General features: G+C 39.8%; 2 protein-coding genes across 2 annotated transcripts; both read left to right on the forward strand.

Moving 5' to 3' along the window:
• Positions 1-2,454: 2,454 nt before the first annotated feature.
• On the forward strand, positions 2,455-15,642 carry hspa4b (heat shock protein 4b). Its single transcript, XM_058408649.1, has 19 exons — positions 2,455-2,757; positions 5,599-5,656; positions 5,781-5,921; positions 7,353-7,475; positions 8,632-8,731; positions 8,822-8,955; positions 9,053-9,297; positions 9,950-10,026; positions 10,120-10,271; positions 10,502-10,608; positions 10,914-11,047; positions 11,122-11,318; positions 12,360-12,437; positions 12,550-12,705; positions 12,792-12,917; positions 14,074-14,181; positions 14,274-14,393; positions 14,470-14,631; positions 15,174-15,642. Exons 1-19 carry the CDS (start codon positions 2,651-2,653, stop codon positions 15,369-15,371), a joined length of 2,523 nt encoding a protein of 840 aa, XP_058264632.1. The 5' UTR covers positions 2,455-2,650; the 3' UTR covers positions 15,372-15,642.
• Positions 15,643-16,506: 864 nt separating this feature from the next.
• On the forward strand, positions 16,507-20,619 carry gnpda1 (glucosamine-6-phosphate deaminase 1). The gene is made up of 6 exons (XM_058407543.1): positions 16,507-16,983; positions 18,969-19,070; positions 19,158-19,340; positions 19,468-19,652; positions 20,135-20,309; positions 20,460-20,619. Exons 1-6 carry the CDS (start codon positions 16,749-16,751, stop codon positions 20,498-20,500), a joined length of 921 nt encoding a protein of 306 aa, XP_058263526.1. The 5' UTR covers positions 16,507-16,748; the 3' UTR covers positions 20,501-20,619.
• The last annotated feature ends 535 nt before the right edge of the window (positions 20,620-21,154 follow it).

The following is a 21,154-nucleotide window of genomic DNA, read 5'->3' on the forward strand; positions in this document are numbered from 1 at the left end:
TTCAACTTTAACACCCATATCAACTTAAGAACTAAACATAGACTCTCTATACAGTCAGAGAACAAAGAGACAATATAGATTTAAACCGTTATTAATGACTTTCTATAAAATAATACTTATGATGATTTTCCAGTGCTATCATAATGAACTCTTTATATAACAAGAGGGGATGTTGTTCTTGGTTAGTCTCTAAACAGTTGAAGAAAGTTGCATGAATTGAAATGAACGATGTACACTGATCAGGTGTAACATTATGAGCACTGACAGGTGAGGTGTATAAGACTGATTATCTCCTCATCATGGTACCTGTTAGTGGGTGGGATATATTAGGCAGCAAGTGAACATTTTGTCCTCAAAGTTGATGTGTTAGAAGCAGGAAAAATGGGCAAGCGTAAGGATTTGAACGAGTTTGACAAAGGTCAAATTGTGATGGCTAAGATGACTGGATCAGAGCATCTCCAAAACTGCAGCTCTTGTAGGGTGTTCCCGGTCTGCAGTGGTCAGTATCTGTCAAAAGTGGTCCAAGAAAGGAACAGTGGTGAACCGGCGACAGGGTCATGGACGGGCAAGGCTCACTGATGCACGTGGGGAGTGAAGACTGACCCGTGTTATCAGATCCAACAGATGAGCTACTGTTGCTTTTCACACCCCTAAGTATGACACTGAACAAAACGGATTGTGATTGGTTGCTTTACATATCAGTCAGCTGCGGCGGGGCTTGACAATAAAAGCTGGTATGGAGTCCAAACTTTTTGCAGTCTGACGATCTGGCTCTACGAGGTTAATAACTCTTGTCTATGGCACTATGGATTTTATGCACCTGATTAAAAAGGTGTAGCTGAATGAAACACCTGAGTTCAATCATTTGTAACAAATTTAAGGCATTAGGCAGACACCTTTATCCAGAGCCAACCCGTCAAGTCTTTTTCAATGAATACATCGAAACTGGTTCACAAGTTCATGGACATGAAAAAAAACCCATCATTATCCTTTAAATAATGTATATTGCAAGTTTCCTTATTTTTCAGTTCATTTCTGAAAAATTAGCCCTGCCCCCACTTACTCACGGGACTGAGATTAAACCTGGCTATGTTCACCATGTTCATGAGAAGGATATCCTACTCTTGCAGTTTTCATTTCTTTGAAAGCTGTTTTTTCTGGATCGGGTCCATAAAATGTGACCCAACGCAGAGGTTACTCAGATGTTCAGTGAGGAAGTTCAGATTGTGTGTCATGCTGATTGCATTCAAAGCTGAACAATGTCTTTTCTTTAGAAGTCAGAAAGAGCTTTATTACCAAGCATGTTTACACACACACACAAGGAATTTGTCTTGGGGACAGGAGCTCCAGTGTAGAAGAAAGTACAGACATAGTGCAAACATACATGAAACATACACTGATCAGGCATAACATTATGATCACTGAGAGGTGACGTGAATAACACTGATGATCTCCTCATCATAGCACCTGTTAGTGGGTGGGATATATTAGACAGCAAGTGAACATTTTGTCCTCAAAGTTGATGTGTTAGAAGGAGGAAAAATGGGCAAGTGTAAGGATTTGAGCGAGTTTGACAAGGACCAAACTGTGATGGCTAGATGACTGGATCAGAGCATCTCCAACACTGCAGCTCTTGTGGGGTGTTCCCGGTCTGCTGTGGTCGGTATCTATCAAAAGTGGTCCAAGGAAGGAACAGTGGTGAACCAGTGACAGGGTCATGGATGACCAAGGCTCAATGAAGGCTGGCCCGTGTGATCCGATCCAACACACGAGCTACTGTTGCTCAGATTGCAGAAGAAGTTAATGCTGGTTCTGATAGAAAGGTGTCAGAATACACAGTGTATGACGGGTCAGGGCTGTTTTGGCAACAAAAGGGGGGAGGGGACCAAGACAACATTTGGCAGGTGGTCATAATGTTATGCCTGATCTGTGTACATCTAAGGGAAACATTCCTGGCAGCTTTGTCTGGTTTTAAAATATTTACTTATCTCCATGTCTCAGGTTCGAACTTAGGTACACTGGTGCATTAGGATGATCCTCTAGTCCATCAGACGTCCTGTAGGGTGTCTGGCATGTGTGACAGACATCAGATCTCACCGCCTCTCATTCATATGAACTCATTTTTTCTTCCTGCTCGAGTTTCGGACAAACATTTAGAGTTCTATACTTGTGTAAGTATTCTATAGTTGTTTGTTTCCATAAGAAGAGCAGTATATGGATGTGAAGGTTAAGGTGTCCACACATCATATGCCCATACAATTTATTACAATCTCAAACAAAGCAAACCTATAATAAATTGCATGATCTTTTTTCCGCTTCAATTAATGCACAGATCAATTTTTTCCCCTTTTTACTTTTATTCAATGTTTCCTATTAGTATTGATTTGATTCATGTAGTCTCGCGCACTGCAACTTCATTCCGGCGTTAGCCAACCTCGAACTTTGAACCGGAAGCAGTTTTCCCCCCCCCAACCGTCAGCTTGCCACCGGCTTTAGCGCATCCCGTGAATAAGGGTTGGGATGAGGAATTAAAACACTTCAGCATTTTTGTATGATAAGCTGCTCGAACCTTCGTCGTCGTTAGCGTGTAGCCTGGCGCTTCGGTATTTGTATTAGCTGTAGTATTATTACTGTTAATTATTTTTTAAAGATGTCTGTGGTGGGATTCGATGTCGGGTTTATGAACTGCTATATCGCGGTTGCGCGAGCCGGAGGCATTGAGACTATAGCGAATGAATACAGTGACCGGTGCACACCGTAAGTAAACATGGCGAAGAGTTTCTCTCCACATCACTTTCATTCATAATGCTGTTTTAGTCTGGTTTTAAGATAATTCATTTAAGGTGAACGGGAAATGCGGGTGTGAGTGGGGGTTAATGATGCTGGGGCCGCGTCCTAAATGACTCCCTATTGGAACACGTAGTGCACTACGTAAGGCTTGGAAGCCATTGTGCTGTAGTGCGCATGTGTAGGAAGGGGGCAGGTATTTGGGACGCAGCCCGGGTAGCATGCGCTGCTAGTCAGGCAGAGCTAGGTTAGCTGGTTAGCGCTGGAAGGCTAACCTGCTGTTCTACACACTGAGACGTGATGATGAATATTAACGGCTTGGACGCGCACACAGTGTTATTTAAGATGATGTTTGAGATGACGCTACCTGGGATTTATTTATTTTATTTTTTAGAAAGAAAGAGAGCGATAGCTCAGGCTAAGGTTATAAGCGATAAGCTAACGGCTGAAGGAGATGTTCTGGAAAATTCTCCTTACCGGCTAAACTAGCCGAGCTAGCCATGCCTGCTCTTTGTTCGTTGCGTTTTCTGCGCTTTTATTCATCATTTTTCTTATCGATTATAATGCGTATTTTAGGCTTTATAACACCTGTAAGACGTCTTAAAGCAGCTTCGAGCCAAACACATTAAAGAAGTCCTATTATAAATAGTGTAAAAGCAAATATTTCTCCATCCTTTAACGTTACCTGAGAATATTCTGGAAAATTCTAAACATTTCCAAATGACTGAACCAGATGTTGTAGTTAGTGTAGCTTTTATTATATACTTTTGTCCTAATAAAGCAATTATTGATATTTTGCTAAATGTAGTTTAACCTCTGTTTATCTAAAATACCTCCATCACCTCTTCATCCTTCACTTCATCTTTCATATCTACAGAAATATGAAATTCTTTAACAGTTCAGTCTGACACGATACAGTACAGATACTGAAGTCATGTGCTGGTGTCAATTTATTACTGTTTATACCACAGTCCTGTTGAAATCTTAACTTTAATTCAATAGAAAGTGTTGCCTAATTTCCTATAAGAGCAAACTTTGATATATTGCCAAAAGTTTTGGGGTGTGGATTCAGGTGTTTGTCTCGGCCCCTTAGTTCCAGTGAAAGGAACTCTTAATGTTTCAGCTTCATAACAGGACATTTTGGACAATTTCATGCTCCCAACTTTGTGGGAATAGTTTGGGGATGACCCCTTCCTGTTCCAACATGACTGCACACCAGTGCACAAAGCAAGGTCCATAAAGACTTGGATGAGTGAGTTTGGTGTGGAGGAACTTGACTGACCTGCACAGAGTCCTGACCTCAGCCTGATAGAACACCTTTAGGATGAATTAGAGCGGAGACTGCAAAACTGTGATGTCTGCCTTCACATGCACATGAATGTAATATGGAGTTGACCCGTCCGTTGCAGCTATAACAGCTTCAACTCTTCTGGGAAGGATTTCCACAAGGTTTAGGAGTGTGTTTATGGGAATTTTTGACCATTCCTCTAGAAGCGCATTTATGAGATCAGGCACTGATGTTGGACGAGAAGGCCTGGCTCTCAGTCTCCACTCTAATTCATCTCAAAAGTGTTCTGTCAGGTTGAGGTCAGGACTCTGTACAGGCCAGTCAAGTTCCTCCACACCAAACTCATTCATCCATGTCTTTATGGACCTTGCTTTGTGCACTGGTGTGCAGTCATGTTGGAACAGGAAGGGGTCATCCCTAAATTATTCCCACAAAGTTAGGAGCATGAAATTGTCCAAAATGTCTTGGTATGCTGAAGCATTAAGAGTTCCTTTCACTGGAACTAAGAGGCCAAGACCTACATTCGGTTTTTGGCCCTTATTGCAACTGAAGCTCAGACTTAAAACTCACATTGTGTATTGATTCTCTTCAGCTTATCTGCCTGATATTTTCAAACTTATATTAAAATTATAAATAACAGAAGAGATGTACTAGAAAATAAAACTAAGATGGGCTTTGCGTCCGTCTCTATTTTAATGTTTTGGTTATCAGTAATGCACCCTTTTTTATAATCTCTTTTTGAAAGCGTTCACTAAACACTGAGCCTAACTCTCGTTTACTCTGAGACTTGTGAAGCCAGCCAACTTGTTGCCGATGTAACATCACAGTCCAGCACAGCACACTCTGAGGAAGGTTCGGTCTGCCCTCTTCCGTAAACATGAAACTGTCAGTGTCGCTGTGATAGACAGGAGAGAAATGAAGTATGACCAGTATATCTCCTAAGTATATCTCCCACCCAGTGAACACGGCCAGTGGGAGGTGCATACTTAATTTCTCTCCTATAGTATTAGTAATCGACTACAGGCTACGGAGGCACGGTGGATTTATTTTTTCAATAACAGCGCATCCCAAAGTGTTTTATTCATCTTATATACACACAGCAGTCTGCCAGCAAAACACATTTTTATTTATTAACCCATTCAGGCGTAAATTATTTTAGAATACACATTTGGATTATTGGGATGGTGTTTGCATGTATGATTTTAATGCATGTTTTAATTTTTTTCACCCTAATTATTTATTTAATTGTTAAAAATTGATGGCCTAAGTTATTATATAAATATAATTTCTGCACAAAATACCAGTACACAAAGAGGAGTGTCTTATGACGCAGGTGATTTTAGCCTTCCATTGGGGTGGCACTTATACAGACACTTTTTTTTTATCCATTTAGAGTTAGCTAACATAGAGGGCTAATATTCTGCCAATACCTCTTCTTCTAAATGTAAAACAAAATACATTTTGTTGATGCATTTCTGTAATATAATAATAATAAATAACCTTTTCTTCTTGTGTGATTTTAGAGCATGTGTGTCATTTGGCCCCAGGAATCGATCCATCGGTGCGGCCGCAAAAAGCCAGGTACGTGAGGAATAAATGGAGTTTAATATAAACGTGTCTGTGGTGTAATTTTCCTCTGCCGATGCTTTTGACGAAATGATTAAAGGCTGCAAATGAAAGCTTCATTTTTCACTTTAAATCCCAGGTGGTGACTAACTGTAAGAACACCGTCCAGGGATTCAAGCGTTTCCATGGCCGCGCTTTCTCAGACCCGTTTGTTCAGAACATGAAATCCAGTCTCGTTTATGAACTTTCACAAATGCCGACGGGGACAACGGGAATTAAGGTGAGTGATGAAGACACGTTCTGAAATCGCACAAGAAGGAGCAACAGGAATTAAGTTACATTAATATTTGTTTGGCAGACGCTTTCATCTGAGGCAACATGCAACCCAATCCAGGATGTTAAAACAGCTGAAGTATATTTTCACTCGACAGAGAGACTGATAGATTTAGCCACGATGAAACGTGAGGCTCGGAGTAAATGTGAGAACTCTGTAATGCCGCAAGGAGCATTGACTAATACAGTCTTAGTGCTTACTGTAATTAATGCATGCCAATAACAATAATTATTGATAATTAGTAACCCAGAGCAACAGGTTTACCCTCCAAATTGATGGTATTAATAAAGGAGCACACCTAGATAAACACACAGGTACACACACACAAGGTGATAGCGAGACAAAAGGAACACGCCTAGATATACAAGTGTGTATATCTATATGTGTATATAAACACTAGGTCATGGCATGAGAAATGGAACCTGCCTAGATACACAGATCAGGCTTATATAACATTATGAGCAGTGAGAGGTGAGGTGAATAACTCTGATGATCTCATCATCATGGCACCTGTTAGTGGGTGGGATATATTAGGCAGTAAGTGAACATTTTCAACAAAGTTGACGTGTTAGAAGCAGGAAAAATGGGCAAGCGTAAGGATTTGAGCGAGTTTGATGAAGGGCCAAATTGTGATGGCTAGACCACTGGATCAGATCATCTCCAAAACTGCAGCTCTTGTGGGGTGTTCCCGGTCTGCAGTGGTCAGTATCTATCAAAAGGGGTTTAAGGAAGCAACAGTGGTGAACCAGCGACAGGGTCATGGGCAGCCAAGGCTCACGTGGGGAGCGAAATCTGGCCCGTGTGATCCAATCCAACAGACGAGCTACTGTTGCTCCAATTTCTGAAGAAGTTAATGCTGGTTCTGATAGAAAGGTGTCAGAATACACAGTGCATGAAGGTTCAGGGCTGTTTTGGCAGCAAAAAGGGGACCAACACAATATTAGACAGGTGGTCAGGTGTTATGCCTGGTTGGTGTATATGCATGTATGTACACACTCAGTGTCAGGAGAGAGAGCTGAAGGTGTTTCTGCATTGACAGTCTCATGCTCTAGGAGAAGCTGAGTTTTCAGGAGTTCCCTGAAGGTTGAAAAGGAATCTGTGTTGTAATAAATGTCACATGGTTGTAATTTTCTATGAAGCTCTTTGTCCTCTGACCCTGTTGCCCAGATCACATCATATCTAACCAGCATGAGAATCACTGTCTGTTTTGCTGAATGTTTTAATCCCCAAGCATCACTTCAAAAGTTGCATCCAGGAAAACATTTAGAAGTTTTATCACATGTAAATGTAGATTTTTTTTTTAATAAGCTGACTCTAATGTTTCTAATGCTTTACAACTTGTCTTCCTCTCCTTTTTCTCTGTTTTTTTTTTCTCAGGTTACATACATGGAGGAGGAGAAGGTGTTCAGCATTGAGCAGATCACAGCCATGCTTCTTACCAAACTGAAAGAGACAGCTGAGAGCGCTTTGAAAAAGCCTGTGGCCGACTGCGTCATTTCAGTGAGTCTGATTTGATTTCTGCTTTTTGCTGATAAGTAAATACAGCTGAAAGAAACATTTTACATTATCATGATAATTTCTCACAGTTAAATGTATTCCTTATTGACATTTAAACATTTATAAGCCTGCATTCCTACAAAATGTACGTCATGTAATCAGAAGGGCGGGTCAAGGAAATCTTACATTTTATGAGTTGCAGGAAGTTGTCAGATTCAGATCATTCAGTCTTTTCAAGCAGATTTCTCTAGAAAAAACATTCTTATGGTTTCTATCTGTCACACTTTTAAGACTCACCCTTGTACAAACGTGATTGATTATTGAAATAATAAAACTAGTGAAGAAATTAATAATTCACCATTTTATGCATGTCGAGTGGGGAGCTTGTGAAGCGACTGGACAGGACTTAATAAATGACCATCTATCTAGCGAGCTCAAAATCATAATCACTGTTATAAACTGTGCAGCCTTATTATTAAATAATGTTTAAAGGAATGTTCAAATGGTGACAGTATCTTAGCTCACAAAGAGCCTCCCCCTAACAGCTTCACTCTTATTGAGCAGTGAACACCATTCATTTACATTTCTGGTGTTCGGAAATGCCCTTATCCAGAGCGACTAACATTTTTATTTCATTTTATACAACTGCGCAATTAACGGGGGGCCCAGCAGTGGCAGCTTGGTGGACCTGGTATTCAAACTCTCAACCTTCCAGTCAACACCTTAACCACTAAGCTACCAGATCCCATTAATCAAAAGATCTTCACCTCAGTCGGTGAACTATACAATGCATCATTGCAAAATCTCTCATATGTGTTCAGTTGGGTTGAGATCTGCTGCCTGTGAAGACCATAACATATGATTTACATTAATTTTATTTTTATCAAACCCTTCAGAGCGCTCTGTCAGTAAATGGAGGTGGAGCTATCCCGGTAGAGACCACACCCAGGATGTTAGAAATCTTTGATTTTAGGATAATGGCGATCGGTCAGAAGATTGCTTTGATGTTTCTCGCCCTTTTCTTTAAATGTGTCACCTGCCTTACTTTCACCTGAACCCGGTTCTCACTACATTCTTAGTTTTTAAGCCTCTCTGCTTTTTATTGAGCGAAGTTTCCTGTAGCATCACATAGCTAAGTCATGTCCATGATGTCTTTAAGATTCCTTGCTACTACACGGATGCTGAGAGGAGGTCAGTCATTGATGCAGCTCAGATCGCTGGACTCAACTGTTTGAGGCTCATGAATGAAACCACAGCAGGTAAATTCAGCTGCGATTGATCTGGAACTGACTCGCGTTTCATTTATTTTCATAAGCTGAAATTTATGAAATGTATGTTTTACCCTACAGTGGCTCTGGCATATGGGATTTACAAGCAGGACCTGCCAGCCCCAGAGGAGATGCCCAGGACTGTGGTGTTTGTGGATCTCGGTCACTCAGGCTACCAGGTTTCTGTGTGTGCCTTTAACAAAGGCAAGCTGAAGGTGTGTAAAAAGCCGAGTTTCCATTTCAAAACACTTGCAATCATGCTGGATAGGAATGTGAAATATAGTGGTGTGACTTTTTCCTTTGCCCCACTAGGTTCTTGCAACAGCCTTTGATGCACAGTTGGGAGGTAAAGACTTTGATGAGGTGCTTGTGAACTATTTCTGTGAGGAGTTTGCAAAGAAGTACAAGCTGGATGTAAAGTCCAAGCCCAGGGCTCTGGTTCGCCTCTTCCAGGAGTGTGAAAAACTCAAAAAGCTTATGAGTGCCAATTCCTCTGACCTGCCCCTCAATATTGAGTGTTTCATGAATGATATTGACGTCTCTGGACGCCTCAACAGGTAAAATAAAGAGAATGTTTATTGATTTAAAGTGAAATAAACTAGTTTAGTTTGTCATCAGCCAAACGATCGTAATGAATAGGATCCAGATTCGGATTATTTACATGGATTAGCTTTATTATGACCGATATATTGAAATTCTAACAGTGTGACAAGTTTTGCAGTTAACTAGCAAGCTAGCTGGGGTGGTTATAAACTAGAATAAATGAGTAGAGCTGTCTTTAAGCCATTTAAAGTAGCTTCATGGTTTAAAACTGAAAATAGAGTGGAATAAAATATTATACACATTGACCAAATTATTAGGAGCCTTTTCTGTTTACAACTAATTGTATTAAACAAGTTTGTCTTTTCTTCTTTAACCTCAATCATTAACACAATGTGTCAACAGACAGAAATACTTCTAGAGATCAGCAGTTTCTGTAATACTTAAACTAGCCTTTCTGGCATGCTATGGTCAAAGTCACTGAGATCACATTTTCCCCTAATCTGATGCACTGAGCTGCTTTCTCAGGAAATGCTGATTTAAATATTCACATGATTGAATGTTGCCTGGGGTCCTAATGAATTGGTCAGTGAGGGTATGCGTGTGTGCACTGTATACATCCTAAACTCTAAACTCAGAGTCAGTGTTTACTTTCTTGTATTCCTTCAGAGGTCAGTTTGAAGAGATGTGTGCTGACATTCTGGCCAGAGTAGAGACTCCACTGCGCAGTATAATGGAACAAGCTAGTGAGTAGCACAAGCCTGTTTATCTGTATAGCTACCTTACTAGTTCTCACAAAAATTTCCGATCTCATATTCTCTCTGCTCTAATGACTGTAGACTTGAAGAACGACGACATCTACGCCGTAGAAATAGTGGGAGGTGCTTCAAGAATACCGGCTGTTAAAGAGCAAATCAGCAAATTCTTCGGGAAGGAACTGAGCACAACCCTGAATGCAGATGAAGCCGTGGCTAGAGGATGTGCCCTTCAGGTCTGCACTCAGCATCCTGTGATATTTCATCTGAAGTGCTGCACTAAACCTTTAGCGGTGCTGTTCTTAATGGGAAACTGTGAATTTAGTGCCTGAGGGAACATTTACAGAGTGCAGAGAAAAGAATGATAAGATTTAAGACCTATTTAGCAATTGCAGAGGGTAAAGTTATGGACTATTATTGCATCTCTGGAAGATTTATATTCTCATAAAGTGTTTTCTTTCCGCAGTGTGCAATTTTGTCTCCTGCCTTCAAAGTTCGTGATTTTTCCATAACAGATGTAGTCCCTTATCCAATCTCTTTGAAATGGAACTCGGCAGCAGAGGATGGCGTAAGGTGCGGACCTGAGAAATACATTTTCGCTACCATTAAAGCTCATTTTATTTGTAAAGTACAACTCTTTAAACCTATAATAGAATTTGTTTTACTCAGTTGATGTATAAAATGAACGACTTATGATGTGGGTTTTAGTGAAATTAATTCAAAACTAGTCTTAATGTTTCTAGAAAAGCTGAACCTTAAGAATCTTATTCAGTTTTATCTTTAATTAACCACACCTAGCTCTCACTATGAATATAGCCATGAAACCTAGCTAGCATGGCGTTAAGAAAGAAAGTAAACCTATAATTTATTGTTTTTAGTGAATGTGAAGTGTTCCCAAAGAACCACGCAGCTCCATTCTCCAAAGTGCTAACCTTCTACCGGAAAGAGCCCTTTTCTCTGGAAGCCTACTACAATAGCCCTAAAGAGCTACCGTACCCTGATCCCACAATAGGCAAGTTATTCATACAGCACCTACTCTTATTTTGCTGCAGCTATGCGACTAAACATGTTGCATCCGTTTACTAGGACAATACATGATCCAGAAGGTTGTGCCCCAAGCCACGGGTGAGAGCTCTAAAGTGAAGGTCAAAGTGAGGATGAACATCCATGGAATCTTCAGCGTGTCCAGCGCTTCACTGGTGGAGGTGCTGAAGAGCGAGGAATCCGAGGAGCCCATGGACACAGAACAGACCACATCACCAACCACAGAGAAAGAGGAAGAGGTGCTACACTATTTCATATTATACAGTTGTTGTCTTTCATTTCACACACACTTTTCCCCACATGTGCCTATCAAATGAGATTTTACCCTGATACACTGATTAGTATATATCTTTTTATTTTAATTGTAATTTGGACGTCTACATACTTAAACAGCGTTTAGTAACCTTGCATCCAGCTAACTGCTCACTAAAGTTCACTATGTCCCATGCCCAAACTGGATTTTGTGAAACATGGGGATACATAGGATAGATAGGCATTGATCATAATCAGCATTTCAGCCATGTAAAATGTGAGCACTTGTTCCCTTGCAGGCAGTAGACATGCTATGATTCTAGTGTGAATTTTAGATATTTTTTTCTTTATTTTTCGGACATTTATACGACCTGGGTGATGGAAGGCAGCAGGCTCTATGTGCTTTAAACCAACAGAGTTCCTATCACATGATAGGGTTATACAGTAAATATCCATCTTTATGGTTTATTACCTACATATAATCCATTACAACTCCTGTTTAGTATTAATGTCTAAACAGCTATAAATTGTTTAAGTGAGGTTTTCCACACCTTGTTTGTTGTCATGGTTACAGCTTTGAACAATGGGGGGCAGTGCTGTTTCCAGATTATCACTTCATCTGAAAAACGAGAATAAGTTTTAAGATGCAGTTAAATATACTGTATTGCCAAAAGTTTTGGGACACCTGAATTCAATGATTTGGAGGGGTGTCCCAAAACTTTTAGCAATATAGTGTACATGCCCATCCATTAACAAACCCTGTGTGTAGGATGTTAGCTCAAAGACAGTGTTTTTTAACTGGATGTATGCTGCCTTTTGTTCTTCATAAACTTTCTGCCATTTTTAAACATGAACCTGTCTCATGGATACATTATGATGATAAGGCAAGCTTAGAACCAGAACATAAGCTAATTTGCATTCTTTTTACATAGATATTGTTGATGTTGCATTTGTATGTATATTTATTTAAGGCCATCATCCTCTCCATGACTTGTAATGTATAAGTGTAATGTTTTTCCATCTTATAGAACAAAATGCAGGTGGATGAAGATCAGCAGAAGGCCCAGGAAGATGGAGAGAAGAAAGCAGAGACAGAGGAGATGGAAGTAATACACCCTCTAAATTCCTCATACTTTAAAGAAACTCTGTTTGCTCTACCATTCATACATTTAGGGTTTCTATCCTGTGCTGACCCAATGTTGTTTGCTCCTAATTTAGACATCACCAGAGGAAGGCAAACAAGAAAAGAAGGTAGATCAGCCTCCACAAGCTAAAAAAGCAAAAGTGAAGACAAAAGTCCTGGATCTGCCCATTGAAAACAATCCACAGTGGCAGTTAGCGATTGAAATGCTCAACCTGTTTGTGGAAAATGAGGTAAGGCTTCTAGAAATTCATCTCCTATAAAGGTTTTTGTCTTGTATAGATGTCTCTATATGTGGTACTTTATTATTCCTGAACAGGGAAAGATGATCATGCAGGACAAACTGGAAAAAGAGCGAAATGATGCTAAGAACAACCTGGAGGAGTACGTCTACGAAATGAGAGACAAACTGCACGGGATTTATGAGAAGTTCATCAATGAAAGTGTGAGTACTGTGCTGAAGCGTACTGCAGCAATCGCATCCACATGCACCGATCAGCCATAACATTATGAGCAGTGACAGGTGAAGTGAATAAGCGTAAGGATTTGAGAGAGTTTGACGAAGGGCCAAATTGTGATGGTTAGACGATTGGATAAAACCATCTCCAAAACTGCAGCTCTTGTGGGTTGTTCCCGGTCTGCAGTGGTCAGTATCTATCAAAAGTATCATTTAAGTCCTTTACAGGACTTAAAGGATCTGCTGCTAACATCCTGGTGCCAAATACCACAGCACACCTTCAGGGATCTAGTGGAGTCCATGCCATGACGGGTCAGGGCTGTTTTGGCAGCAAAATGGACACCAACACAATATTAGGCATATTCGGTGTATCTGTAGGCAGATCAGAGACATCACGACCCAGATCATACAGTGTGTGAGGTCATGAATTAGACTACAGCTTTTTAGATATCACATCTAAGATACGTTTTTTCCCCCCTTCCTTTTTTGTGTTCTCAAATGTAGAAAGTGTTTCACAAACATTGCGGTGCTAAATGGGTGACCTGAACAGTCAATGGCAATGGAGTTAACTGAATAATCTGAACTAATGAAAGCACTTAAATTTTTCATTATATATTATTCATACATTATTCCGATTAACTATGCTTACTATAACCTACTGCTTCGGGACATGGTGCACAGATTATTCTTTTGAGCCAGGATTTCTGAAATTTGGAAAATTTGGACATTTCTTGGGCAATTTGCTTAAAACGTAGATTATTTAAAGTTGTCTTCATTTTGCTCTTCATATCTGTGTGGATGTTCTCCACATCACTTTATAATCAATCACCATCATTCATTAGCTCTTAAACTTATTACGTTTCTCAAGGCAAGCTAGTTAACCTGCTGTCTTAGCTGCTGTATTCCATGTTAAATTTACATCACAACAGAACCAAGGAAAGTACCTCATTTTTGGTCCAACCTCAAAGAGAAAAGTGAGAAGAGTCTGCTGACTGCTGTTTATCTGTTCATGGGCAGTGGAGTTTAATCTGAACATCTATATTGAGTTTCAACTTAACAACGATCACAGACATTCCTAAACAGCTTGAATATTTACATTGTGCGGTTTGTACTCATGTTTCTGATGTTTTTTGCTTTGGTACAGGACAGGGACACGCTCTCATTAAAACTGGAGGACACAGAAAACTGGCTGTACGAGGACGGAGAGGACCAACCTAAACAAGTGTACATTGACAAACTGGATGAATTAAAGGTGACTGTTTCTGTGTGATTGTGTGATTCGGGTTTTAAACACACTTGGTGTATTACAACAACTGTTTTGAAATTGTTTTGTCCTGTTTATAGAAACTGGGCCAACCCATTCAAGACAGATACACAGAGTACGAGGAGCGGCCAAAAGCTTTTGATGAGCTGGGAAAACAGCTTCAGCAGTACATGAAGATTGTTGAGGCCTTCAAGATGAAGGTTAGTGTTAATTACTACAGGTTTGTGTATCTATTTTATTCTGGCCTTGAATTAACACATTTGTTTCTCCTTGAAGGAGGAGCAGTATGAGCATCTGGAGGAGGCTGATATTCAAAAAGTTGATAAAATGGTGAGTGAAGTTATGATCTGGATGAACAGCAAAATGAACCAGCAGAGCAAACAGTGTCTCACCGTCGATCCAGTGGTGAAAGCTGCAGAGATTACAGCGAAAACGAGGGTGAGTCTTTACATTACATTTTAAACAATAACCTACACTTCATACCTTAAGAGGTATTATTATTAAATACTATTACTCACCCACCCACCAAAATTTTCTTTCAAATTTGGTCTTGCCCACTAGCTAATTCTCCTAGCTAACTGGTAAGGGTGGGCCAAGCATTTCCTTCCTTCAGGACATATAAAGTCAGCCTCCACATTTTCATGAACTGCTGCATCACAGGCCACATAGCGCACACCTTCCAGTATTATCTGTATAACAATAGAAGATAGGATATTTTACATGGCTTCTATTTGCATACTGCAGCATGGTAGGCTGTTTTTTTTATGGTGCAATAAGTTAACTTTTATTTTCCATTACATTTTTGTAGTTCTATAAGCTGATGCACTGAATCATGGCCAACCCAGGACTTTGGTGTACTGTACTTGTATATGTCATAAAGACTGTCTTTTTCAGATTAGCTTCCCTAAATTCGCAGTTCATTATTCTGAGATAATATAAAATAATAAATTAATAATAATGAACAAATTTCTATTCCTCAGGAGCTGTTCTCAAGCTGCAACCCGATCGTGACCAAACCCAAACCTAAAGTAGAATTGCCAAAAGAGGACAAACCAGCAGAAAAGAACGGACCAGTCAACGGGCAGGAAAACCCCGAGGCTGAGCCCACTGCCAATGACGAAGCACCCACGGACGGGACAGAAGGCACCGACTCGAAACCCGACATGGATCTCGACTAAGAGGACTGTGAGGCTTCCCAGTCGCTGTTCCGGTCATTCCATCTTCCCTGCCATGGGGTTGTTTTGACAGTCCGAATCATTAGTGGATAAATGGTGCATGTCCTTTCTTTTCTTTAAAAAAAATAAAATAAATAAATACAGCATAATGCAATAAAATTGTTCATTGCCATCCATGCTGTGTGCACATATGATTGAGTATATGTGATGTATTCTAAAATATTTGGGTCTGTGGCAACTGTTGAGTTTTAATAAATATGGACTTTAAATTGTGTGTGTGTGTATGCTGTTTTATTGGAACTGACGCCTTGTCCTAAATGACATGATCATTAACATGCGACTATTTTTTCTCCTCTTGTGCTTTAGCTGTTGCTTTTGCCTTCCCACAATACTGGTGTAGAGTCACTCATTAATATTTACATTGTGATCATCAGTTACATGTCATTTTCCATTCAAAGACAAGAAGGTCAGAGTCATTGTCACCAAAACAAATCACACGCTTCACAAATGTGAAGATGTGGAAATCATCTGTATGTAGGAGACCCCAGATAGAATTAATTCAGTCACTGGTACCTGTTTTAATCACTTCTTTTACCCTTTTTCCTTCTAATGCGAGACACTTTATGACTTTGGAGTGTTTTCTTCATGTTTGATGTCAATTGTTGATGCATCCATTGTGGTGTCAGGATACTGTGGTTAACAAATGATTCGATTCTATGAGTCGACTCAGCGAAATCGACTCGCGACACTGAACAGTCGGTTCAGACAGACAGACAGACAGACAGACAGATAGATAGATAGATAGATAGATAGATAGATAGATAGATAGATAGATAGATAGATAGATAGATAGATAGATAATTGTAATGACAGACAGAACTTTGGACATTTTTGAAAGAGTCGACTCTTGCTCGTGATCCGAGTGAATGAGTAAAGCAGACTCCGCAGTTTTGCCCCCCACAAGACGCATGACTCTCACGGCTACATCCCAAACAACTCCTTACTTCCTATACTTGTACACTACGAGGTATTATCCTTTAAATGCTTTCTAAACTCCTAGTACACTATATGTGTTTACTAGGAAAGCCTCTTTCGAGCTTCACCCTGCGCGTGCTGCTTCCTGCTGCAGCGTGTCAGCTGATTAATAGCGTTTCTTTCTATCACATGATCAGTGTTACACCGTTACATATACATTGTGGATACAGCACGTTTAGCTCAAAATATATATTTACTTTGTACAGATTATCTTTCACTTGCACTATATATTAGTAACACTGCCGTATTATCTTCACAATAAATCGCCTATAAGCACGAGCCTTCCCCTTTTCCAGATCTCCAGCCCCGATAAGAAGAGCTCTTCCGGACTTTCCAGTCACTTTTATGGGGCTAAAGTCTGGACCAGGCAGCACTTCAGTGTCATACACGTCTACTGATATAGATTTGACCTGTTTTAGCTCGGTTTTAAACCAGATCTTTGAGCAAGTGACAGCAATGAAGCTGATTATACTGAGAGACTATGATGAAGCCAGCGAGTGGGCTGCCAAATACATCCGAAACAGGATCATCCGCTTTAACCCCGGTCCGGACCGGTTCTTCATCCTGGGCCTTCCAACAGGTAGTCCACTTCACACTATTACTTTACCAAGCAACAAACTATTACACCTAAGTATTTTTGTAACTTAAATTGCAAATGATATAACTTGGAAATGTGTAGAAATGTATCATATAACTTGGAGAAGTAGTTACTACACCTCAGTATTGGTACTTTACCTGAGTGTTATTGAACTCTATACACACTTCAGTATTTGATCTTCATCTCAGGATACATGTCACTTATATGCAGTTACTACACCCCAGTGCTTCTGCTTTACTTGAAAATTATAATTAGTGACTGCAGAAAGAAGTTCCACACACCTTTACCCAGATATAATTTAATATACTTTCAAGAAGTCAGAAGTCAGAAAGAGCTTTATTACCAAGTATGTTTACACACACAAGGAATTTGACTTGGTGACTGGAATTCAGTGTAGAAGAAAGTACAGACATACACTATATTGGCAAAAGTTTTGGGACACTGCTCCAAATCATTGAATTCAGGTGTTTTTCAGAGGTTAGGCTTGACCCCTTAGTTCCAGTGAAAGGAACTCTTAATGCTTCAGCCTGCCGAGACATTTTGGACAATTTCATGCTCCCAACTTTGTGGGAACAGTTTGGGGATGAGCAAGTTTGGTGTGGAGGAACTTGACTGGCCTGCACAGAGTCCTGACTTCCACCTGATAGAACACCTTTGGGATGAATTAGAGCGGAGACTGCGAGCCAGACCAAAACTGGGACGTCTGCCTTTACATGCACATGAATGTAATATGGAGTCGGCCCGCCCTTAGCGGCTATAACAGCTTCAACTCTTCTGGGAAGGCTTCCCACAAGGTTTAGGAGTGTGTTTATGTTTATTTTTGACCATTCCTCTAGAAGCACATTTGTGAGGTCAGGCACTGATGTTGGACGAGAAGGCCTGGCTCAGAGTCTCCGCTCTAATTCATCCCAAAGGTGTTCTATCAGGTTGAGGTCAGGACTCTGTGCAGGCCAGTCAAGTTCCTCCACACCAAACTCACTCATCACCAAACTGTTTCCACAAAGTTGGGAGCATGAAATTGTCCAAAATGTCTTGGTATGCTGAAGCATTAAGAGTTCCTTTCACTGGAACTAAGGGGCCGAGCCCAACCCCTGAAAAACAACACCTGAATTCAATGATTTGGAGGAGTGTCCCAAAACTTTTGGCAGTATAGTGTACATAGGAATTACACAATAGGGAAGGAATATAACACTAATATAAGAAAAACAGAAAATGAAATAATGCACTATATACAGAAGTAGAAATATGAATTGTTTAAATGAATGTACAGATATGTTATTTACAAGTATGTACAATTTCCAGATTCTATGTATAAATGGGTCAGATGAAATGGACAGTGTATAGTTATGAATGTTTTAATTGTTCAGGCTGAATATAGCCTGAGAGGAAAAAACTGTTCTTGTGTCTGGCTGTTCTGGTGGTCAGTGCCCTGTAGCGCCGACCAGAAGGCAACAGTTTGAGGAGAGAGTGGGCTGGGTGTGAGAGGTCCAAAGTGATTTTTTAGACGTTTTTCTCACTCTGGAGTTGTAAAGATCTTGGAGGTTGGGCAGGGGGGCATGAATAATCCTCTCAGCAGTCCTGACTGAGTGTTGTAGCCTCTTGATTTGGTAGATGGACCAAACCAGACAGTAAGCAGTACTTAAGCACAGTATTTGTGCATGAGTATGAGTGAGTAAAATTATATATAGAAAGCTATTCTGACGGACACCTACACCTGTTTTCTTTTTTTAAAAACATCACTTTATTCATTTGCACAGTTCAATACTTGATGAATTAGATGGACGCTAGAATATATAGATGGACGTTAGAATCTATAGATGAACGTTAGAATATATTGTTTGCAGACCACATACTGACGTTTTTGTGTGCTTTCTTTTTAATTAAATAAGATCTTGACACATTGTGTTATTTTTGTAATCATTTTTTAATCACTGCAGTAATGTTTGTTCATTTATATTTATTATCAGGCAGCACTCCGCTGGGATGCTATAAGAAACTGATTGAGTACTATAAGAAAGGGGAAATATCTTTTCAGTATGTGAAGACCTTTAACATGGATGAGTATGTAGGTATGTATTTCATCTTTTGGTTTCATCACTTGGTTTTTATTAGACTCTTCATCTAAAGCCTTAAATGCCAAGCCCATCTCTGAACAGGTCTGCCCAGAGACCATCCCGAAAGTTATCATTCCTTCATGTGGAACAACTTCTTTAAGCACATCGATATCCGATCAAAAAACGCACATATTCTGGACGGCAACGCTCCAGACCTGCAGAAAGAATGCCAGGACTTTGAGGAGAAGATTAAAGCTGCTGGTGGGATTGATCTCTTTGTTGGTGGTAAGAGCACTGAGTGAACTTTAACCTCATGTCATTTAAAGAATGATGACACTTTATAAGGATCAGTTTCCTTGAAGCCAGGCTTTCAGATAGCATATCAGCTTAATAGCTTACGTTTCTGTTACAGGTATTGGACCTGATGGTCACATTGCTTTCAATGAGCCGGGCTCTAGTCTCGTGTCTCGAACCAGGGTCAAGACCTTGGCTATGGACACCATCCTGGCTAATGCTCGGTTCTTCGATGGAGATCTCTCCAAAGTCCCAACCATGGCTCTTACTGTAGGAGTTGGCACAGTGATGGATGCCCGTGAAGTATGGCCACATTTACGAGTCATTTTTTAGACATGTACTAATCATAGTATTTCACAGATATCATTAAGGGACTGAAATTTAATTTGATCATTCATCTTTGATCACTTCTTCAGCTGTGGCTAAGTTTAAGATTACAGTTTTCTGGAAATTAGTTCCAACCCAGGAAGAACAGAGCTGGAAAAACCCTGCCCCATTTCCCTAAATGGCAACCAGTGAGATATTATAATGCTCCATGTCATAGTAATCACAAAAACTTTGATAGTGGCACATACAGTTGTATCATACCATGAATTATTAATGACATGACACACCTAAAGAAGAGAACACAAAACATTAACTTTAATTAAATGTTCAATAGTGCTTCGAAAGTTACAGAGAAAAATGATTAATTATTCTCTACACTGTTCAGTTGAATGCACTTTGAGAGCTCTTTTCTGTAGTAAAACTGAAACATGGTGTCTCTCTATCTGGACATACATTAGGTGATGATCCTCATCACTGGAGCACATAAAGCTTTTGCTCTCTACAAGGCCATAGAGGAAGGTGTGAACCACATGTGGACGGTTTCAGCGTTCCAGCAACATCCTCAGACCGTGTTCGTGTGTGATGAAGATGCGACACAAGAGCTGCGGGTCAAAACTGTGAAATACTTCAAAGGTGACTTGTTTTGAACCAAAGCAAAGCAGAATCCGATATATTCCAAAATAAATCATTATATCATCCAATTACCGTAATTACTAGTATTAGAATTATGACAGTTATGACTTTATATGACTTTAAATATGACTGTTTTTTTTTATTTCACAGGCATGATGCATGTTCATAATAAGCTGGTGGAGGAACCATAGTTTCTGCTGAAAAGAGGAGACTCTGATTTGTACTTTATATTTAAAGTATTACATTTTTAACATTTTGAGATGTATACTGTTTATACTAACAGCAGCAAAAATACAAAGCATTTAAAGAAATTAAATAAAATGCTAATGGAAATATGTGGAGTGTTCGCAGTTAATGATTAGAGACTAATTGTGTCACACTTTATATATGATTTAAAGAACACCGATGAGTGTTTTATGCAGTGTTTAATTTATTCTGCATCCTTTTTTACTTTATGTGGTGTTTAAGGAAATTGCTGAAACTCAAATCTTCAGCAGTTTTGACTTACCTATGCCTCAGTGCATTAAAAGGTTAACATAGGCAAAGCCAGAAGAACAAATTATCAGACAAAAGTAATCAAATACAGAATTAGTTTTCCCCACATGTATCTGGCCTTACACTGACAACCCTAGTATTCAAGCTAGCGCTTTTCAAATTCATATTTCATATATTCATATCAAAGCGTTTGTCATGTGCACAGTGAGGAAAACAAGTTTCCCTGTACAATGAAAGTCTTTCTTTGCTGTCCACAGTAAATGCCAAGACAAGTGAAAAAAAAACTATGTAAACAATGAAAACACACACACACACACACACGTAATTAAAAATAAAACTATGCCACAGCA

Source organism: Hemibagrus wyckioides, linkage group LG14, assembly GCF_019097595.1.
Source record: "Hemibagrus wyckioides isolate EC202008001 linkage group LG14, SWU_Hwy_1.0, whole genome shotgun sequence".
Classification (NCBI taxonomy): domain Eukaryota; kingdom Metazoa; phylum Chordata; class Actinopteri; order Siluriformes; family Bagridae; genus Hemibagrus; species Hemibagrus wyckioides.